Here is a 21,567-nt window from a genome sequence, read left to right as displayed (position 1 = left end):
AACTTTCCCAAGCATTGTCAACCTGTACAACTGATCAGGATACACCAGATAAGGGTGCTTATATACAGGTATATAAGGGCCCTGCACCAGTTAGGGCTATTACAGGCTTATCAAAAATGAAGCCAAGGAGAATATTTGGTCCTTAGCAAAACAAACTTCAACCAAAGCAGATTACTCAAATACTCAATGGAAGCTCTTTTTTTGGACAGACTTGCTGTTGTCTAATGCTTCTTCACTTCTGATGTTAAAACCCCTTTCTCATTTGTAAACAAAGAGTACAGAAAGTGTTAGCAATAACAGAATCATGAGAGATACTTGAACAGTCAACATGAGAGTCAAATTATAGTAGAAAGCAACATGGTTCAAAAGCATGATTAAATACAGTTCTGAACTCTGAACAACCTGAAAGGACACATATCTTTTCCAAGATATTAAGTCACAGTGAAATGACTGAACAGGGTAAGAAATGCAATCACTACTTAGCCTCTTTTTGCCAATTATTTTGGATTTTTTGTACTTGTATGGGTTTAAACCAATTATTCTGTTATTTGACATTTTCAATGACATATACTGAATCAAATTATTTCATATAAGTCAAAGAAGTACAAGTAATCTTTACAATTGACATGGGTAGATTCCAATGCTGTCATGTTGTTTGTTCCTCCTCAAGCTTGTCTTTGGATTGAGAAAAAGCATTCCACAACATCCTGACTGAGCCTCTTAGGGACGATGTAGAGATCTCCTGGATGTTGACTTTGAAGAGTTGGACTTCTAAGGAATGAGACAAGTCCTTTAAAACCATTGACTGTAACCTGGAAAAAAGGCAATACCAGATTGTAAATACTTTATTGCCTTCTTTTAATTAAGGGACATCTTTGCATGTTAATACTGCTATTTACAAGCAACATGTAACATGGAAAATTTGCAAATATTTGTTAACATTTCAAAAGATCATGTTTGACCGGAAAATGATAGGATCTTGAAACAAACCAATAAAAGTTTGCCATGATCTCTGTGTTCTAAAGCAGTTCCAAACTAAACTTTCATGCAGTTAAATTGTTTATGGTTCACCCCATTTGAGAAATAACAGGGTAAAACTTGGCATATAATGGTGTATACAAGTTCTCCAGTTTATGAATGATAGTTATGATACATTTATATCAAACATTGTTTGCCATGAGATAAAATGTGATGCTATTTCAGATTTGGTTTTAAATATCAGTGAGAGCTCATGTTTCCAATTGTTTGAAAAATCTAATCACATTGTCAAGGTCTGCCATCCGTGGATCATTTGATAATGAAAGAGGTGTATTATCATCTTTACTTGTGCTATAATCAACAACAGAGCTTTCTTTACCTGTATTTTTGAAATATGTTTGTTCAGTAATTACTGGAATTTTGGCTGCCATTGTCCGAATAGTTGGGCTTTTCATAGGTTTGTGTGTAGTAGTGGAACATTGTTGCTGTATGTTTTTGCACCACCCACAAAATGTGCTGAGCATACTTTATGACTGGATCCAGGGTCCCTTATTCCTTTTCTTTTCTTTTCAACAAACATACCCACTTTTTCCTCAACTCTGGATTTTTTGGAATTTTATAAAATGACATCTCAGGATTTTTTCTTTCACTTTCACACTGTGGTATACAGAAGTATCGTTTACACATTCTTTGACAAGTAAATTCAAAAGTTTCACTATTATTCATCTCATGCGAAGTGCTTGGTTCACTCTCCATATTATATGGTTTAAAAATTTGTATGCTTATATTTATATATTTATTTTGACACTTACAGTGCAGTGTATATTTATTTAGTTTCAAACTATAATCTATGTTAACTTAATTTACCTAAAATATCCTATCTATTTAATTTTAAACTATCTTAAACCAATTTACCTAAAATATTCTATCTAAATGTTTATTTATGCAGGAATCAAATCGAAATGTCAACATCCCCCCCCCGGGCATACCTGGGGAATTTGCTTATTTGGCATTTTAAGAGGGTGGGAATTTGACCTTTTATTCAAGTGGAAGGTAGGGAATTTGACAGGGGGTCGGAATTTGAATTTTTCAGTGGAATTTTACATCATTCATTGTTTTAACAATGGCGTCAAAGGATTGCATGTTAGATTGATTATTTAATACACCCGTGTTCAAAATTGAAGGACTATTGGTCTTCATACATATGCGGCCAACTAAGAAAGCAAACATAAACAACACACATTTTGAAAAATGAACCAAAATGCGGCATGAAAAGGAAAACAAAAAAAAACAATTGCAATTCTCCGGAAAGATATTCTAGACTATAAATAATGAATTAATTTTGAAAATGGGTGTCAACAAAACAACTTGGCTGTTAACTGTTGCATAAGAGCTGGCTGTCTTATTTTCTTGTTTGCATAAATAAAATTTTTCAGTACTGACTCCACTGAAAATTCAATAAGGCGGGGTGGGGCATTTGAACTTAGGTTTTCCCAGTATGTGGCGTATTTGAAAAGGTATTATGAGTAAATGTGGGGAATTTGACCACGTAAAAATTTTAAAATCCAAATTCCTGCATTACTATGTTATATTGTTAAAAAAATTAAATTTATTTACCTAAATGATATTGTATAACCAACGAAAAATTTATTAAATTAATACAGTGGAGGGTATGAACCAATGCAGACTTCAACTAGAGGACAAACAACAGCAGTAAACCAAGAAAAACATTTTCAAATTTATATATTGTTGCTACGGCTTGTGTTGCTTATTTAAATACGGGTATTTTCGCGCCAAAACAAGCTAAAAACATTTTCGAGGGCCAAGGGCAGCTTAGTGGCAAATTCGAACAAAATCTTGGCAACATATGCCAATTTCTGGAAGCTTAAAACGATATTTGCACAAGAATAAAAGTAAAATACTGCTGAGATCCAAAAAGAAACACAATCAGTCACGCTTATTTTGTAAAAATAATCAGCCGATCGCAAGTTGAAAAGCGAACTTACCTGTTTCAGTACACGTTAGTCAACTTTTCGCAAGCAAGTTTGAGCGAAGATTGTTCACAACTTGGCATCTTCTCGACGGATTTTTATCGCCATTAACGCCCAGATCGTGATGAAATTTCGTCGCTTTGTAGTGACGAACCTTCTCGCAATTTTCCAAAGAAAAAAAACATCGATGGACACGAAATGATGTTAAACATCCGCCGATTCTTCTCTCGCACGAAATTCACCGCACATACGGCAGCCATTTCGTTCGAAAGCAACTTTGCATATTCCTACCGTCATGCTTAGCGCTTATATAAATAATATAATATATATATATATATATATATATATATATATATATATAATATATATACGTATATATATTTAGTCCTTTAACCTTGTCTTGAATCTGTTGTATGTTTTCTTTTCCCACCGTGTTTTAACAGTGTCGACATAGATGCACTCAAAATTGGGCTAGACATAATAACATTCGTACTAACCAGGGACATGGAATGCAGTATTCGTTTGACGAGTACACAAATATTTTGTGACAGTGGAATACATATTGTATGCTTCGCGTCGATTTTAAGCCTGTAAGTGTTTTACGTTATTGAAATTTGCAAGAGGTAAGGAGAAATTATTTTGATTGTGAACTTCATAATATGCGCTTAGAAATATGTAATGCATGTCAAATTTCTGTTCTTTTATTAAATAAAGAATAGTCGATGCACGCTTCAGTTATTTTCACGCCAGGTGGTGGCTGAGCATGAGCTTTTATGCAAATGCCTGGTAATATTGAGTCATTCGCGCGTTGTTATCTTTCTTGCTAACTCATTTGGCACAAAACCTATTATGGCTTTCTTCCCACGTCGTATTGAAGTGCGGTAAAAGCGGCCAGAACATAGTGAGTAGAAACGTTATAGAATCTTACAACACTTAACGTGAGAAACATTTGGCGCCGTATAGAATTTCATCCGCATAGTTTCGATATAGGGTAAGTGTATATCTTCGCGTTTGTTTCAATTTTTAAATTAGAAACAAAGTATTGCCTTATTATACGCAGGCTGAATTACTGAATATGCATGTCGTTTAGCCTTTTTAGTATTCTGCCTAGTCCATAGTGACATATTTTGTTTAAGTCATCGAACAGAATATAGCCGGTTTAATAGCTTCACAAACTTTATAAAATCTGCCATCGAAATCACTAAATCTCTTGTTGATTGTCTATGTGTAGAACATGAAGTAGCAATTATATGCATTTTATAACATAGCTAGACTTCTGTTGAAGGACAATTATTTTTTGTACACAAATCTAGCTCACAAACTTTTTCATCACTGGTATTATTTGTTAAGTAATTTGAGAAGGGAAAGGAATCTATTTGTTTATTTTTATGAATTCGTCAAACGCAGCAATGGCCATTACTAGAGCGGCGAGACTGACTCATATAATGGCCAATCATTTCTTGCCGCTAATAAGTTTGTTGAACAAATAATTTGAGTAGTCAAATTGTGAAACGTTTGTATAGATGATTTGAGTGTTAAAGAACAATTGGGTAAATAAAATGCTCATAGTCATGTAATTTTTTCTGGCCTCCTTCAAATGTCATTTCTGAATGAGGAGGTTTCCTGTGTCACCTCAGGCGATTTTACATTACCATTTATGATGATAGATTCAGGCTGTACAAATATTTCATCACGAAAATACGTACTTTACCATGTACAAAGAATTTGTACAACGTTTAAGAACATTTAATCATTTATGATTTCTACAAAAGGTATGAATGCAAATTCTACCTCATGAATAATGAATAAATGTTACATGTCAGTTTATATTATGATTATCATTATTTATCACACAGTAAAATAGATGAATAAAAAAGAGACCTTGAAAAATTTATATTCTTGTTTATATTATAGGTAAAAGTTATATATATTCTCCTGCATGTTATCAAAGGTCTCCTATTATAGTTTATTGTCATATATGGACATGGATTTAAATGGATTTAAAAAATATTCAACGTAATGACATTTTATGTGTGATTAGTTATACAATTACTGCAGCAGAATCATTTTGTAAATTGTTTTCCACATCTCATTGACTGGTATTTCAACAAATCTGAACAAAGGTCATAAATAAAAAATAGGGCTTGCTGTTCAGCTAGAGGACAATTTTCCATGAAACAGATAAGTACCACAAGAGTCTTGCTTCAGGGATGACAAAGTATATCTTAGGTTGCAAGGGCTGCTGAACTATTTAGAAAAGTGAGGGCGGCCACCAACAAAAGAAGTACTTTCACATATAGTAATTGCACATTCCAAAACCTATGAAATAATACTATACACATGCATCAGTGAAGTAGCTTTTATTTAGTTTATTAATCAATCAGTTACTCAAAGAAGGGCACATTTAGTTAAGTTGTTTATTGCTAAATTAACAGGGCTCTTATATATGACTTTCATTTTAGATATTTCAATTATGTTCTGCGTTCAATGATGTTCTGCCCCAACTTCAAAAATAATGTTGCCTTTAATTTCCAATAAACCATAAATAAACTTTCTAAGCAATCATAGTTAAACAGCTTAGTTTAGTTAAACAGCTATTGGTGGGGTCTGATGAACTTGTCCGTAGCCCCTGAAACTTTGCTAGCGGCCTCTGAATGACCTGCGAGGTTGGAATCTGTTGCTGTTGAATGGCAGAGGATGGCGTTGAGCAGTACTCCAGCGGCTCATTCGTTTTTGGACCTGGGTGGTGCGACCTGGAAAAAACTGGGAATGTCGTTGACCCACTTGAACGACTTGTAACCAGGCTTTTGCGGTTTCAGAACGCGTCTTTATTCTCGTCCCGAAACCTCCTCCGAGAAGAAATTTCCATGCCTCAGGAAAATCCTCGGAAGCCAAGGATGAGAGAGCTCCTGAGGAATTGATATTGGAGAGTATTGTACCACTTCTCTTTTGACATTGCTGAGGCATTTCCGACCAAGCGTATAGAGTAATTAGAGTTAGCATTCATGGAACTCAAGTGATTCAGCTGGTCATATGACAGTGTAACTTCCTTTAGGAGTGGTTTGACTTGACGATTCGCCTTTGTCTGGGCCGCGAACCTCTTTTCGTCTTAATTTTTTTGTCGTTGATTCTCTCGATCCATGATGAAGACAGAGAGAAATAAAATGGCTCGCTGAAGGACTTATGGGTTGTTAAGTTATGTTAATTTATGTTAATTTATGTTATGGTTCTTTTAAAACGGGTTGGGATAAAGTGCGGATGCGGACAGGCGGACGAAAAGAATAAAATGCGGATTGCGGACAAAAAGAACTAACTGTTTTGCAAAATCTAGTTTTTGTACATTTTTGCCAATAATTTATGCAAATATCTTCGAAAAAATAATGCTGCCGGAATCATTTATGCAATTCGAAAGTGTTAGCTGACTCAACGATTGCGAATATACGAAGAAATTTGGTAATTAATGTCTAATAAACACTGTTTTGACAAGATATCAACAGTATTATTGCCTTGAGAAGATAAATTCGATTAAATTGTTTTTTCCTGTACCTATTTCGCAACTTACAAACACAAATTTTCATAAATTAGAGTTTATATGTTTCATTAATGACATAATATTGAATTCTAGTTCATTTTGTGAGGTTAAATGTTGAATTTTTTGTGTTATTCGCTACGCCAATATAAATAACGAAGTCCGGGTTTACCAGGAGAAGCGATTATAAAGCGTGCTTTATTAACGTAACAATAACAAGGACGATTATGTAAACATGAAGTAGGTAACTATGTGAAGTGGATTAAACCGCTGGCATAGGGACTGGCGTGGCCAGTTTCCCCTTGTCCACGAGCCGGTATGGAACTAACGCTTACATGTGACAACATAATTAGAAATGAACTACTTAATAACAACAACTGGGGCGCGGTGCCCGTCTTACTATACCCCATTATATTTGGGGTTACGCATGCATGGTAAGCTAAACGCGGCAGTGTCAACAATGTTTCAAGAGGGAGATCCGAGCGAGTCAATTGGGATCCAAATCCCAGTCTTTGGTACACCAGTAAGGGCTTTTCGCTCCCGTGTTGACCTTCTTGGAGGGACGATAGGAGACAGAGGATTGATGGGTGTTGTTGAAGGAGTGGAGAGAACTGGTGTACGGTTAATTGCGTCAGGAACTGGGGGAGGTGCTGGAAGATCGAGGCTTTCAGTAGCAGGGCTTGGGGACTGGTCAAGTGACATCTCGGCAACAGCGGACTCATCGGAGTCGCAGAGTGCGTCGTAACCACGGATGGGTGGTTGTATGGTGGATGATGGAAACGCAGCCTGTATTGGGTAGCAGTCGGTGAGAGGTACGGTATAAACTTTACTTCGGAACTGGGAGCTTGTGAACTTCCGCAAATGACACATCTTTTTATTATCGATGTCTGTGACAAGGTCCTTATCACGGGCCTCTGTCTTGTCCTTGTCGCCTTTTACAAATACGAGGTCACCAATGGAGACTGAAGGGATGGGGGGGGCGAAAGTCGGCCGGGCGCTTTCGACCTAGCGCTGGGTAGGTGGTTTTTCTTACGATATGCCCTTTGGCTGAGTAGGTACGGTATAAACTTTACTTCGGAACTGGGAGCTTGTGAACTTCCGCAAATGACACATCTTTTTATTATCGATGTCTGTGACGAGGTACTTATCACGGGCCTTTGTCTTGTCCTTGTCGCCTTTCACAAATACGAGGTCACCAATGGAGACTGAAAGGATGGGAGGGCGAAAGTCGGCCGGGCGCTTTCGACCTAGCGCTGGGTATGTGGTTTTTCTTACGATATGCCCTTTGGCTGAGTATAAGGTCGCGGTCGACGATAGAGTTGGGGGAGAGTAATCGTCTTGTGGTTACCTAGCGCCTGCTGTGTGGTCTTGAAAGCAAGGAGTAACTCATCGGACCAGGAGATCCGGTCCCGAGACTCTTTCCCGGCTGTGGCCTACTCAAGAGGGTCGAGTAGACAAGCATATTTTGGAAGTACGCGGCTGAGTACCTTGTAGGAGCCGATAAATGATCGAAGACCCTGCACAGTAGGAGGAGGGGTTACTGAGGATAGGGCGGAGAGCTTGTGCGGGCTAGCCTGTAAGGTGCCGTTGGACCAAATCCAACCCAACACTATAGCTTTCCTTGGGTAGATGAAGGTTTTGGAGGCCGAGAGACGGAGGTTGTTCTTCCTAAGCAGTATAAGGACACGGCGCCAATGGGAAAGGACTTCGCTAGGGGGGTTACCACCGATGTACAGATCGTCGGCGATCTTGGCAACGCAGCCTTCCTGAATGAGCTCACCCAGGACACGAGACATGAGGTCTTCCAAACATGTGTCCGAGCCAGGCATGCCCATGGCAGATCGAGTGTACACACGGATACCTTTGTAAGGAGTAGTAACACCACAATACTTCATAGAGGATGCAGCCAGTGGAATCTGATAGAACGACTTTAACAAGTCAGTGCAGATGATGAACTTCCACTGGCCGATGGACCGTAAAACATTGTCGTTAAGGAAGGCTGTGGTTTACTGTACTGGGGCCGGTTGTTCAAAAGCAGGTTAAATTTAACCCTGGGTTAGTGCTAAACCTGGGTTAAAATCCTTAACCCTAGGTTAGCTAAACCTTGGTTAAAACTGTGTTGTTCAAAGCAGGGTTAGCGGTATAGGGTTAGTTAACCCAGGGTTAAAATATATAACCTAAGATTAAATGTATTCTAAGGACTAAATTGTATATAAGAACGTTTTCGATTGGTCAATAAACGAGCGTCAAAACTCCTCCCGACGAGGATATATTGTCAGTCGAAAGATTATATGCCGCGAGGGCAGGGTGGCAGGGACGTTGTTTTGAGTGCATGGAATTTTGGAAAGATTCGAAATGAAAGGCCATTTTGTATGATAAACAATATCGATGTGAATTAAAATTAAGCAAGGTTTAAAATTTACGCATTTTTAACCCTGGGTTAGCGTTAACTGGCTTTTGAACAACCGGCCCCTGGGCAACCTCGCCAAAAGATGTTCCGCCATTTGGCTTTTTCACCAGGAAGGAAGTGTTGAGATACTCCACATAAACATTAACCTGTTCGGGTTTAGCAAACACACCTGCATCTTCGAGCTCATCGAACTTTGCCTGTAATGCTTCCATGGTACTACGGTTGTATTGGGGTAGGCGGCCTTTGCGTTGGGGAGGGAGGGTTGGGCTCATGTTGACTACAGCTTCAATCTTGCCACTGGCGCCATTATACTTGGAGATGGAAGGGTTGAATACATCGTCAAACTCAAGGTTAAGCTCCCTAAATTGGACGCGAACCTTCAGAGGCAAAGAGGAATCTGGATTGATAACGAGTGTGCTGGAAAACGGCTTATTGGGAACAGAGGGTGGGGTTGCTTTACAGTGTGGAGGGGAGGGACAAAGGGCAGAAGGGTCGGCGATAGGGGTGGGTATGACGTGTCAGACTTGGCACAATATCTTGCTTCTCTTGCCTAAGACTGGGGATGAGGTGGTGTTAGTAATGCGTATGGTATGGTCGACTGAGGCGATATCTTGCGGATGAGGCCAAGCAGCTTCAGGTTTGCGAGGGAGGTTGGATGGACTGTCAATTCTTGGCTCTAAGGCCCGCAATGCATCAGGCTCAGACTCCAGTGGCGTGCTTAACTGAGGGTAAGCACCGGGTAAGACCACTGTCAGTTGTGGATTACGGAGCAAGAAGGATTGGGTACGTCTGGCAGTAGAATGGGGAGACGTTGATGTGGGACCATAACGCACGACCTCGGTACCACCGACTACAATTTTTCGCCTGGCAGGTCGAATAGCGATATCATTGGTGGCCAAGAAAGGATTACCAGCCAAGATCTCAACATCGAGGTGTCGCACAACAAGTGCATCGAGTTCGAAGGAAGATGAACCCCGGACAAGAGAGCAGTGGACTTCGCCAGCAACCTCCATAGGAGTAATGCCGTCGGCCTGTCGTGCCATCTGAGAAGCAGGGGTAACTGGAAGGCCATAGGCGGTGGCGGAGGATGCACGAACCATATTAGATGTGGCCCCAGTGTCTAAGGTAACCTGGACAGGATACTGATGGTAAAAGGTGTGAAGAACAGGTGACTGGACGATACTGACACGGCGAACAGTGGGGTTATCGACGTGAACAATACTAGCAACACCATCATGACTAGGGTCAAAGGACTCATCGTCTTCAGGGGTGGACTCATCAGGGTCGTCCCTTAAAAGACGGGAACGGGCCCAAGGTCGTCGGTCGTGTTCTGGTAGAAAGCGACACTCCATGAGGTTGTGAGTTGAATGAGGGCGGCCGGCTGTCTTGCATAGGATGCATGAACGGAACTGTCTGCGTTGCGAACTAGCTGAGTTACGGGTAAACTGGCGTGGACCTGAGCTGCCGACGCGCATTGCTCTAGTCTCCTCGATTACTCGAAGCTCATCAAGGAGGGGAGTAAGAGCCTGGGAGATTTCAGGTTTCAAAGAGGCAAGGGACTTGTTGCGTAACTCTGAACCATACTTTTGCTTCACCATTAGCGGTAAGCCTGGGTGTATCAGTTGAAGCCACAAAACTACAATGGTATTTTCCAAGGTTGGAGTTAAATCTTCGTCAACCTCCAAGGTCTCGCCATGATGAGTGATACCGCCGTTAGCAGACAACAAATTGTCCTCAAAGAAAGCCATAAGTCGTTGGAATAGATCTTCAGGGCGCTCATTCGGCTGGCGAATGATTGTGGCCAAGTCGAGGAAATGAGCTCCGAAGGACTGGAAACCATAGTGTTGGCGAATCTTTTGCCAGATATCATTAAGAGAATCCGAATTCTTAACGATAGAGCTTTGTGACACAACTGGGCAGAAATTGGCGATTTGGCCCAATAACAAATCCAAATAAGCATTTTTCTGAGCTGCGGTTAGTCGTCTAGCTTCGGGAACAGTTTCCCGTCGTCGGTCAGCCCACGGTGAGGGTTGGTGGCTGTTTTCTTGAGCCATGTAGCTTCAAGGAAGGGTGCGAAATTATTGTCAAAGGATAAAATGTACATTAAATTCTGTCTCCAGCTCTCGTATGAAGTTATGGTTTCGTTCCTGGAAAGCTGCCATTGTTTTGGCGCGCGAACGGCGGCCATGTTTGTTAAGAAAATGCACGGAAAATTTTAGCTCAAGAATAGCTAACCTTTATAAAGTTCGGTCTTCTCGCTTGAGGATGGTAAATGTACCAGTTGTCGAGGCGTGAATACGTTGTGAACCGCTGTCACCACGCCAATATAAAAAATGAGGTCCTGGTTTACCAGGAGAAGCGATTATAAAGCGTGCTTTATTAACATAACAATAACAAGGACGATTATGTAAACATGAAGTAGGTAACTATGTGAAGCGGATTAAACCGCTGGCATAGGGACTGGCGCTACTCTCCTGTACGAACTTCAGCTTCATTTACATTGTACGGCAAAATTCTAAGTTTATCCCAACCCTCTTTTAAACGCTGTAATTTTGTAGTTCAGAGCAAAAAATAAATAAAGATCCTTCGCAACACTTGCATAAAAATCGTACGCACTCGCCAACCATGAAGTAATTTGTTAATAATTATTACCGTTCAGTTTCTTTGTAATTTTGTTCAATAGAAATTCTTTCCGAAAGATTTCATGTGCTGAATGTGAAAATGTCTTGAATCTTGAATATAAGAATTATGTTTTTAAAGTCACTCCTATATATTTCGACGCCATCTTGAAAAAAATGTAAACAAATTGTCGCCAAAATGACTTACCACAATTTTTCACCTGTGAAGAATATCGTACGTCCAAATCAAAAGCCGCGCGCGTGTATGGAATTTTTCACACGTGAAAATCATCGTACGTCCAATCAAATTGCATGAAATTGAAAGTACGATTTTCATTTCATCATTCTGCTGTGCATAAATCTCTATACACATAATAAAGTTGTGGAGGTTGAAAGGGTCTTACTTTCGAGTGGAATTATACACACTTCAAATTCAAGCCGGGAACAGTTGATGAAATATGAGTCAACTATCGGTCCTCCGGCAGGAATCGAACCTACGCTTTTGCTATGCCGGTGCAATGCTCTTGCCACTGTGAGTTGTAATGATAATAGGATTGTCATCATTGTAATGATAATAGGATATCATCGAACCAGAGAAACCTTACCAGGCAACTATCTGATGGAGTGATCTGCACCTAATGGAATGCCTTTTCAATGTCTGACACATTAGTATCTGAAACCCGTCAAAATTAAAAGTAATAGATTACTCGATATCAATACCTAGTTCCTGCAGTCCCCAACGGCCAACTAACCCATTACTTAAAAACATCTTGGAAAATCCTGCCAGACCCAGAAAGTTAGAGGTTCAACCTATACTTGGTTATACTATTATAGTTACAATTATTAGTTTGTCTTGAACTGTATATCCAAGTTTTTTTCCATAGTCATCCTTCACCTTTATCCTATTTTTCACATTTTATTTTGATAGTTCCCAAAAAAATTTTTTAAAATGTTTGCAAAATGACAGTTGAGGCTGACAGAATAGGCAGTTGTTGATTGCCAGTCTTATCTTACCAGTGATTACCAGCCTCGTTCAAATGTCGCGCATGCACACAAGTAGCATAACCATTAAACGTCGAAGGCACAGAATAGAAAACTATCAGAAAGTCGTCTCTATTCTTTTCCGCGTAGGTCTGATCAAGTGACTTAACAATATACTAGAATACATATTGTACATTTAAACATATATACTATATAAACATATATACTAGTATAATAATTTAATATAATAATTCAATAATTCCTGCTTGAAAACATATAACATTGACGACGTCCTATTCCTCACTGTCTTATTCTTATTCTAGATCATGATGGCCACAGATTCTTCGATCAAAAAAGATGGTCTTTGCTCATTGACCGCGCAGAAATTATCAGAAGAGCAGGGCTTTACCGGCAGACCACCAGGTAACAAAACCTGTCGAAATAAAAACTTTCGTTACGTGATCCCACCGAGCTTGCGTCATATGACAAAAGCTTTAAGAAGGTTTTATTAAATGCTCTTTAAAAATTTGTAGTCATTGTCCTTTAGCGGCATAGCTAAACTTCATGCCTTTGTTCATTCCTTTTAAATTTTTCTTGCCAAGAGGTGAAGAAGGACTTCTTTTTGATACATGGCATTCATGCTCTGCCAGTCTAACCGACCAGACCTATTTTGAAAGAATGCGGAATTTGCAAGTTACAAATTTAATGTATATATATAGTATAATTTTGCGTTTAAACATTCACCAAAATAACTTTTCCGTATGGATTTGTAATAGCTCGCAACCATCCTGGCTACTCAGCAGAGGAATACTGTCAAACAGAACCGATGGAACCTCATATGATCAAAGTGCCCTATCCAGATGATCAGAATATGAAAAGACTGGCACACGACATGAAATTTGTTCAAAAAAGGTAGCTTTAAAATATTAGACGTGTGTAATTTGCCAAAATCATGCTTTTTGTATTAGGATAGTACACTTGTCACTTGCAATATGGCCCATATTCCCTGGAAGACCCCCTTATAATTTCCCAAGAGTCTACAGCTGTGCCTGCTGTGGTCAGCAAGTTTTCACAGACCTAACATTTGAAAATAAAGATGTGGATATTAAAGATGCGGATAACCTTCGATAAAAGTCGGAACGATTTGAATAGAAAATGTCACATCAAATCCTGTCTTCGTCACTTTGTGGAAATTTGAATTTCGTGCACTTTGAAGTTCGGAAGTGCATTTTGAAGTTCGGAAATTCAAAAGGACTATCTTTAAAGGGGGGAAGGAAGGAACTGGGGAGTGGGAGGAATGGAGGAACTGCGGAGTGGAGGAACTGCGGAGTGGGAAAACTGGGTAACGGGGAAAGGAGAGCAGGGGGGTGGAGGAACTTGGGAGCAGGGGAGATGGGGAGTGATGGATAGAGACAAGCGGGGGAACGGAGAAACAAGAGCATGGGGGAACCGGGGATGGGGAGTGGGGAGAAAGGGAATTCCTCTGTGGCTCTGTTCCCCAGTTTTCCTGCTACCCAGCTTCCCCATTCCCCTGTTCCTCCAAAGTAGCACACAAAAGTAACAAAACTGTAAATACTACAATTTCTATTATTCATATGGTCTGATCACAATTATACATGTGTATAATGTATTATATAAAACATATTAGGAAGCAAAATGAAAATTATATACACAGAACAGTTTCTTGAGCAATGTTATTCCCATATAACATAATGTTCTGTTGCATTTTTCATTATATTTTGAATATAGATATCACTATTCAATTAAAAATTTGCATGCCAACTAAATGAACCCACTAGCTTATTGTTTCCACATGATTTTAAAAGTCACACAACAATACCATTATGCTATTTATAGTTTTAATTTTTACTGAAAGGGATGTATATTATGATTTTTCACTTGGGTAATATCTAAAGTTTCAAAAAACACTTGGCCACACAGGAAGAATATGATCTTTAGTTTGTGACTTGGCATTATGCAAAATAATAACAATATAAATATATATTTGTAATTAGGATTCCAGATGCAGAAAGCGATAATACTGTATACACGCCTATGATGTAGTAACAGTTTTTCCTTTAATTAGGTTCAACACTATTAAAGATGAGATTTAATAACACATCATTGCATAAAAAATAAATTACAATGTGTTTTACAATTATTAAAAGTTATAAAGTAAAATATATAAAGTAAAATATCTATAAATATCTAACTATTTTACAAGATAGCTTAAAAATTTTTAAAATTTTTTTTTAATGTGCTGATCATGGTAGGAAAGAAACTGTTTTTATATCTATCTGTTCTACGTTTAAAAGATGAAAATTGTTCAATATTATTGTTATTATTTTGCATAATGCCAACCTGGAAAGTGTTTTGTGAAACTTTACATATTACCCAAGTGAAAAATCATAATATACATCCCTTTTAGTAAATCATGTGGAAACAATAAGCTAGTGTGTACATTTAGTTGGCATGCAAATTTTCAATTGAATAGTGATATCTATTCAAAATATAATGAAAAATGCAACAGAACATATGTTATATGGAAATAACATTGCTCAAGAAACTGTTCTGTGTATATAATTTTCATTTTGCTTCCTAATATGTTTTATATAGTACATTATGCGGATCCATATGAATAAAAGAAATTGTAGTATTTACAGTTATGTTACTTTTGTGTGTTACTTTGGAGGAACTGGGGAGTAGGAGAACAGGGGAATGGGGGAGAAGGATAGCAGGAGAACTGGGGGACAGAACGACAGAGGAATTCCCCTTCCTCCGACTTCCCATCTCTGGTCCCCCATTCTCTTGTTCCTCCATTTCCCATTTTCTATCCATCGCTCCCCATCTCCTCTGCTCCCCAGTTTCTCCATCGCCCTGCTCTCCATTCCTCCGTTACCCAGTTCTCCCACCCCGCAGTTCCTCCATTTCGCTGATCCCCAGTTCCCCCGCTCCCGAGTTCCTCCATTACCCGATTCCCCCATTCCCCGTTCACCCCACTGAGGTATATAATAATTCCTGGAGGACCGGCTCGTCATTTTTCGGTAACTTCGCCGCCATCTTTTTGTCCGCAAAAACATGGCGGACTTCGCCCTTCTGCGCAACCGCAGAAGCTCTGCTGACGCCACATGGTTCCTTTTGGCCATGGTATTTACCACTGACCGGGCTCAATTATGAGCCCGCTACAAGGGTGTTCTCCCCCCTGGATTTGGTAAAGAACAGGTTCTCCCCCCTGGCCTTTATAAAAAAATTTCCCGTGAAAACTTGTTTTGTTTTTTTGAAATATAAAGTCATGAAAACATCATTAATTGCATTTTAAACAGCAGAATTACTGAAAGTATGCAATTAATAATGTTTTCTTGAATGGTCTTGAATGTCTTCAGGACAATATATCTAGGTATAATCCAAAGAAACAGAGGCCAAAGCTCAGGGGCAAGATGCTTGGCGGCTGACTAAGTGCAAGAATATAGTTTCAACCATGAGTCATATTTGCATAATGTACTTTTCAGTAAGGTCATCAGCTTAATTGTACCTCAATGGGCTATAAAAGTTTTCAATATTATCTAATTGCACCCCTGGATCCTGGTCTTATTAATGAACAATATTCATCCCTCCATAGACTCAATTACTCCTGATTAGCCCATTGAATTTAGCCCTCTTGAAGTTTGATACCATAAACAGAAAATTATGAAAGTGGCTGCAAATTGAAGATACACTGCTCACACAATGCATGTTTATATTTATTTCTTTTATAAATATAACAATGGTTATAAAAATAACAGCCAAAAACAAAATCAGATAACATGGTAATTAAGGATAACAATGCAGATTCATAAGAATGTGTATAATATGCTTAATACATCTCAGTTCAATGTTCCAACAAATTGCATGACAATTAATTAATAAGCCATCTCTAGCTTGCTTTATTTCATTAATTAATAAGCCACCTCTAGCTTGCTTTATTTCATAGCATCTTCATCCTGAAAAATATAAATGGAGATCTGAACAAGATTTATTCACAAGGTGCAAGAAGTTAAAAAATCAATTAATATAAGCCATGATAATTGATTTGAATTTGACAAGGCAAACAAGATAATATATTAACTAGGTTTTAACAGTCACCATCATCAGAGGTTGAAATTTACACTGTTTGCAGCAAAAATCCTATTACTTTGTATCAGCACCCACTCAGCACTTTTGTCAGTTAGATCATGTTAATTATTGCTTAAATCTAATAGACGCACTGGGGGGAAGGTTTACCTATTTACATTATTGTTTGCTATCATGAAAACAAAATAGACCAAACTCAAAGATTGACATTGCTAGGAATTTAATTCCTTCCCCACACAAGTCAAGAAAATGATAAAGTTTGAGTATATAACATTGCAGTGCACATGTACCAAAGGTCTAAAATAGTATATTTGCTGTTCGTACCATACGTTTTGATGGATTTATATGGCTCAGAACCTTTGGTAATCAGTTTATATTCGAGTCCAAAGGCAAAAAACTGAAATTGTTATAAAAACCGGCTTACCTGGATGCCATAAAATAACAGCCGAATGAGAAAAAAACATTCCCCCGGTAAGTGAATTAAGCCATTCACAACGTCAGACATATAGAGCACAAAGCTACGTCTCCTTTCCATTTGTTGAACAGGAAAAAAGAAGATTTATATGAAATACAAAAAATATATACCGAAAGCCGAAAATATTTTTATAAAAACCAGGAGGGAGATGGACACAGTTTTTCACCTTGTATCGCGGCACAGAATACCTACCAGAAGTGGAACTCTATACTATTTTTTCGTAAGTGTGATTCGTCATGATTCGTCACTTAGCAAGTGCATTTTTTTGAGGTAGTCGCCCCCCTGCCAATGTCTAAAATCAAGCCATATTTAGTATTGGCAGGGGGGTGACAGCCTCAAAAAAATGCACTTGCTAAGTGACGAATCACACTTACGAAAAAAGTACAGGAGTTCCACTTCTGTAAGGTATTCTGTGATCGCGGTATGTCAGTGGTAACTACCATGAGCAAAAGGAACCATGTGGCGTCAGCAAAGCTCAAAATCCGCCATGTTTTTGCGGACACGATTTGGCCGCGAGCCGGTCCTCCAGGAATTTAATATAGCTCAGTGGTTCACCCTTTTAAAGAGAGCCAATTCAAAAGGAAGCTCGCTACCAAAGCAGTACCAAAGTCGGAAGTTCAGCGGCAAACTTCGGAACGAACTTCGGAATATTTTGGCAACACTGAACACTCCCCAAAAGTGATGTGAAATCGACTGTAATATATTGCTTTTTATTAAATTGTTTTGTTTTTAGAGGGATTGAACTGAAAAATAACGAGCTTGGTAAAGTTTGGACAAATATGCAACATAAAAAGGCACATGCCGAAGACGATAAGAAAAATATGGATCTAGATTTGGCGACTAAATTAAAAGAAAGATCACAAAAAGTAGATGAGGTATGCCGTATTAAGGCTCATTCTCTATTAACTTTTTTGAGCATCTTGTAAATTTTTGTTGTATACAAATTTGATGTAAATTCTGCTGGCAATCCCACTGTATTTAGAAGGAGGAATAGGGGTAAATTAGGGATTCGGTTCCTCTTTTAAAATTTGTGTGCTTAAGAGATAAACCCGGTATATAAGTGCTTATAGTTATACCCCAGATAGAACACAACTAAGAAAAAACGTAGCGGGAGCATGGAAAGAATGTAAGTTCTGCGGAACCTAATGCATAGTAATAACATTAACACTAATAACAGAAATGAATATAAATATTTGAAACTCTTCAGGATAAAGAAGCAAGTAATCTACCACCAACACAACCAGAATTTGCACAAGTCCAACTAAGAAAGACGGGTTCAAGAGAATTACTGAATATCGAATGAAGGCAAACTAATGTTTGTGCATGTGTTTGAGCATACACAAAATATGTTTATGCCCACACAGTCGTTGAGTTCCAATTGTAAAGAATATATATGTCACAAGCAACTGCATGTTTACTGTCCAGGGGCCGGTTGTATCAAGCCCGTTTAGCTTAAACGGTGGATAAGTTCAAGATAGAAAGCACGTCTATTGTTTTACTCAACAAGCAAACTAAATGTTTTTAACCTTAATACAAAGATACTGTACTAAACTACATATTTAGTGCATAATATTCAAGTTCACTCATTCAAGAGAGATGTAAGAGCGTTATCTAATTTTGACTTATCCACCGTTTAAGCTAAACGAGCTTGATACAACTGGCCCCAGTCTTGGATGCATTTAGACGCGGGTTCGGTTAACACTATCCATCAAAATAGACTTTATCAGCAAGTAAAGTTGTGTAAATTGCATGACACAATCAAGCTTTTTAAGAAAAACAACTTTGTTCGATTTTTGCGCATTACGACTAGGAACCTCAATACAGGCATGCGCAGCGTTACCTGTTGATGTATGAAGTGTATGTATGTAGGAATTGTTCTATGTCATAAAGTTGGCTACGTGCGACGACATTCATGCATCGAAGCATGTCAGAAGATTTACTTACTGGATATAGATTATAGAGGGACGGTCTCGTCTTCCTATTAAGCCCGCCGCACACGAGAGCTATTAGAGAGTTTGGGAAACGCACCGCGATCGCAACGGCAACGTCAGCGCTCAATTTTTTTAGCCTGGGGCGAGTCCGTGTAACGTCCCGCCAAAATTCTAGTTTGGGAAATGCAAAATACTTTTTAGTACGGCGCACTCACTGCACGGTAAAACGTCAGTCGTATGCATGGCAAGTAGAGAGGAAATTTTAGATATTTTATTGATCGCTCACCGAAACGGTCATCTTTCTGACACACAGCTGCTTATACTGGACGAAGAGTTGAGAAAAAATGAGTTTGCGCAATCTAATTTTCCATACAAGATTTACACTCCTTTCAGTTGGGAAAATTATGACGAAATTACATGTCAAACCGAACTGCGGTTTGAGAAAGCTGACATCCTTCGACCTTCGCCTTAAACGCTGTTTAGAAATCCCAGACGAAGTTCAGTTCTACAAAGGAAGCTACTGCCATGGTCTGGAAGCCCTGTGCATACTTCTAAAGAGATTAGCGTATCCTTGTCGATACTGTGATATGGTTCCACGATTTGGACGATCTGTGCCAGATCTTTGCAAAATAACCCACCTTATTCTTAATCATATATATGTCCGAAAGTCACACTTACTTCAGCGATGGGATAGTCCATTTTTAACCCAAGACTCACTACAAACGTATGCCAATGTCATCCATGCTAAAGGCGCCCCCTTGAGCAATTGTTTTGGGTTTATTGATGGTACGGTACGACCAATTTGCAGGCCTGGAAAACACCAAAGGGATGTGTATAACGGGCACAAAAGAGTACATAGCATAAAATTTCAAAGTATCGTAATACCCAACGGTCTGATTGCGAATCTTTCTGGACCATGGGGTAAGTATATACGTGTTTGTGATGTCGATCTCTGATTTCAATTCCATGAGTGTTTGAAATACACGCATAAGATTTGACTCATTTTAATTTATTTTTGCAGAAGGAAGGAAACATGATGCTGGTATGCTAGCTGAGTCAGGTCTAATGAGGGATCTGGAAAGAATTGCATATTCTCCAACTGGGGAAACGCTGTGTATTTACGGCGATCCTGCATACCCGTTAAGAGTTTACTTACAAGCACCATTTCGTGATGCAAACCTCACCGACGAAATGAAAGCATACAATAAAGCTATGAACTCTGTTCGTGTCTCCGTCGAGTGGCTGTTTGGAGAAATTGTAAAGTATTTTCGGTGTACAGATTTTAAACGAGGACTTCAACTTCGTTTAAGTCCAATTGGAAAGATATATATTGTTTGTGCAATTTTACAGAATGCCCACGCTTGTTTGTACGGAAACATTGTGTCGGAATACTTTCAGCTGCAGCCACCGACACTTGAAGAATACCTACAGCTACAAGAGTAAAGTGCCAACTTCATATTAATATTTTGTATTTTAGATGCAATAACGCTGTAAATAAAGTTGTTGTCAGTATAAAGTTAGACATTAATTATTATCCTGTCTATTTCAATTATGAAATTTACATCGTTTTGTACCCGCCATTGTGTTGTTTACATTTTTTTAAACAAAACAAAACAGTAAGTATGGTTAACATTTTATTCACTGGAAGTCAAAACATATACAAAATGATATCCTGAACATTCGTAGTGTTTACTGTTTAGTAGTTTGTTCTGATATCTTTTAGCAATAGCTACTTGAATGAATAATAAAATGTACTACACTGTTATTTTCAGGGAGTTATTTTAACACCCCCAAATTTCATTTTTCGGGGTGTTAAATTTTGGTGCTATTTTGACACCACTTTTAGAGTTATATTAACTCCTCGGTGGAGTAACGAGGTCTTCGAACGTTGATTAGTATGCAAAAATAATCCCATCTAGAGGGGTTAGAGAAATTAACTCCATTTTTGGAGTTAAATTCCTCTCATTATATATTCATAATGGAGATTTGAAAACAAGGAGTGAAGATTGGTGATGCACATCGCGTTAATGATAATTTTTATTGAAATTGAACAAAACCTTGTATTGAAATCATTTACTACATCAGAATACGTGATGAAAAGATTGCCTCGGATAGTTCTGGTAAGTTTATAACGATAAATGTCATAGAACCAATCATTAAATAGCGAAATACATGGTCGATCGGCTGGAGTAAAGCATTGACAACCGATCGTTATACATCGTATAGCGCATTATCATATAAGGTATTCAGCGCATTAAAAATATCATAACTTACAGTCTTGTATTTCTAGCCTGGAAGGCCTTAATTGAAGTTTTTTCGAAATCAAATTTTCAAACAAACTTTATAAAAGAGCTCATTTGATATATTTATGGACATGCGAATTCCCCAGGTTTATATTTTTGGTACTTTAAAACATGATTTATTCATGAAATATTCAATAAAACTGTTTTTTACCTCTTTATGTGCAAGAAATCCAAGCATGCTTGTTTATTTCAGTTTATAATAAATCAAATAATAAAAATTTTTCTGTTTTTTGTTAATTAT

At 38.4% G+C, this 21,567-nt stretch overlaps 2 protein-coding genes and 1 long non-coding RNA gene across 5 annotated transcripts; 2 read left to right on the top strand and 1 right to left on the bottom strand.

Annotated features, from left to right (window-relative positions):
- Nucleotides 1-450: 450 nt before the first annotated feature.
- On the bottom strand, nucleotides 451-3,227 carry LOC114538405. The gene is made up of 3 exons (XR_003688730.1): nucleotides 2,985-3,227; nucleotides 1,358-1,635; nucleotides 451-812 (listed from the first exon to the last, which is right to left on the bottom strand). It is a non-coding gene; the product is annotated as an uncharacterized LOC114538405 (long non-coding RNA).
- Nucleotides 3,228-3,353: 126 nt separating this feature from the next.
- On the top strand, nucleotides 3,354-18,512 carry LOC114538402. 3 transcript variants are annotated; one of them, XM_028559579.1, is made up of 5 exons: nucleotides 3,354-3,559; nucleotides 12,831-12,930; nucleotides 13,284-13,419; nucleotides 17,826-17,967; nucleotides 18,300-18,512. In XM_028559579.1, exons 1-5 carry the CDS (start codon nucleotides 3,536-3,538, stop codon nucleotides 18,393-18,395), a joined length of 498 nt encoding a protein of 165 aa, XP_028415380.1. In that variant the 5' UTR covers nucleotides 3,354-3,535; the 3' UTR covers nucleotides 18,396-18,512. The 3 variants fall into 3 exon arrangements, with proteins under 3 accessions (XP_028415380.1, XP_028415383.1, XP_028415381.1); XM_028559582.1 differs by having other exon boundaries at nucleotides 3,354-3,592; XM_028559580.1 differs by lacking the exon at nucleotides 3,354-3,559 and adding an exon at nucleotides 3,762-3,960.
- Nucleotides 18,513-18,761: 249 nt separating this feature from the next.
- LOC114538401 lies at nucleotides 18,762-20,774 on the top strand. The gene is made up of 2 exons (XM_028559578.1): nucleotides 18,762-19,944; nucleotides 20,045-20,774. The coding sequence occupies exons 1-2, from the start codon at nucleotides 19,368-19,370 to the stop codon at nucleotides 20,464-20,466; spliced, it is 999 nt and encodes a 332-aa protein (XP_028415379.1). The 5' UTR covers nucleotides 18,762-19,367; the 3' UTR covers nucleotides 20,467-20,774.
- The last annotated feature ends 793 nt before the right edge of the window (nucleotides 20,775-21,567 follow it).

Source organism: Dendronephthya gigantea, unplaced genomic scaffold, assembly GCF_004324835.1.
Source record: "Dendronephthya gigantea isolate DGI-Jeju-01 unplaced genomic scaffold, DenGig_1.0 000183F, whole genome shotgun sequence".
In the NCBI taxonomy this organism is placed as follows: Eukaryota; Metazoa; Cnidaria; class Anthozoa; order Malacalcyonacea; family Nephtheidae; genus Dendronephthya; species Dendronephthya gigantea.
The sequence above is the reverse complement of the archived record's forward strand: the minus strand, read 5'-3'. Positions and strand labels throughout refer to the sequence as shown.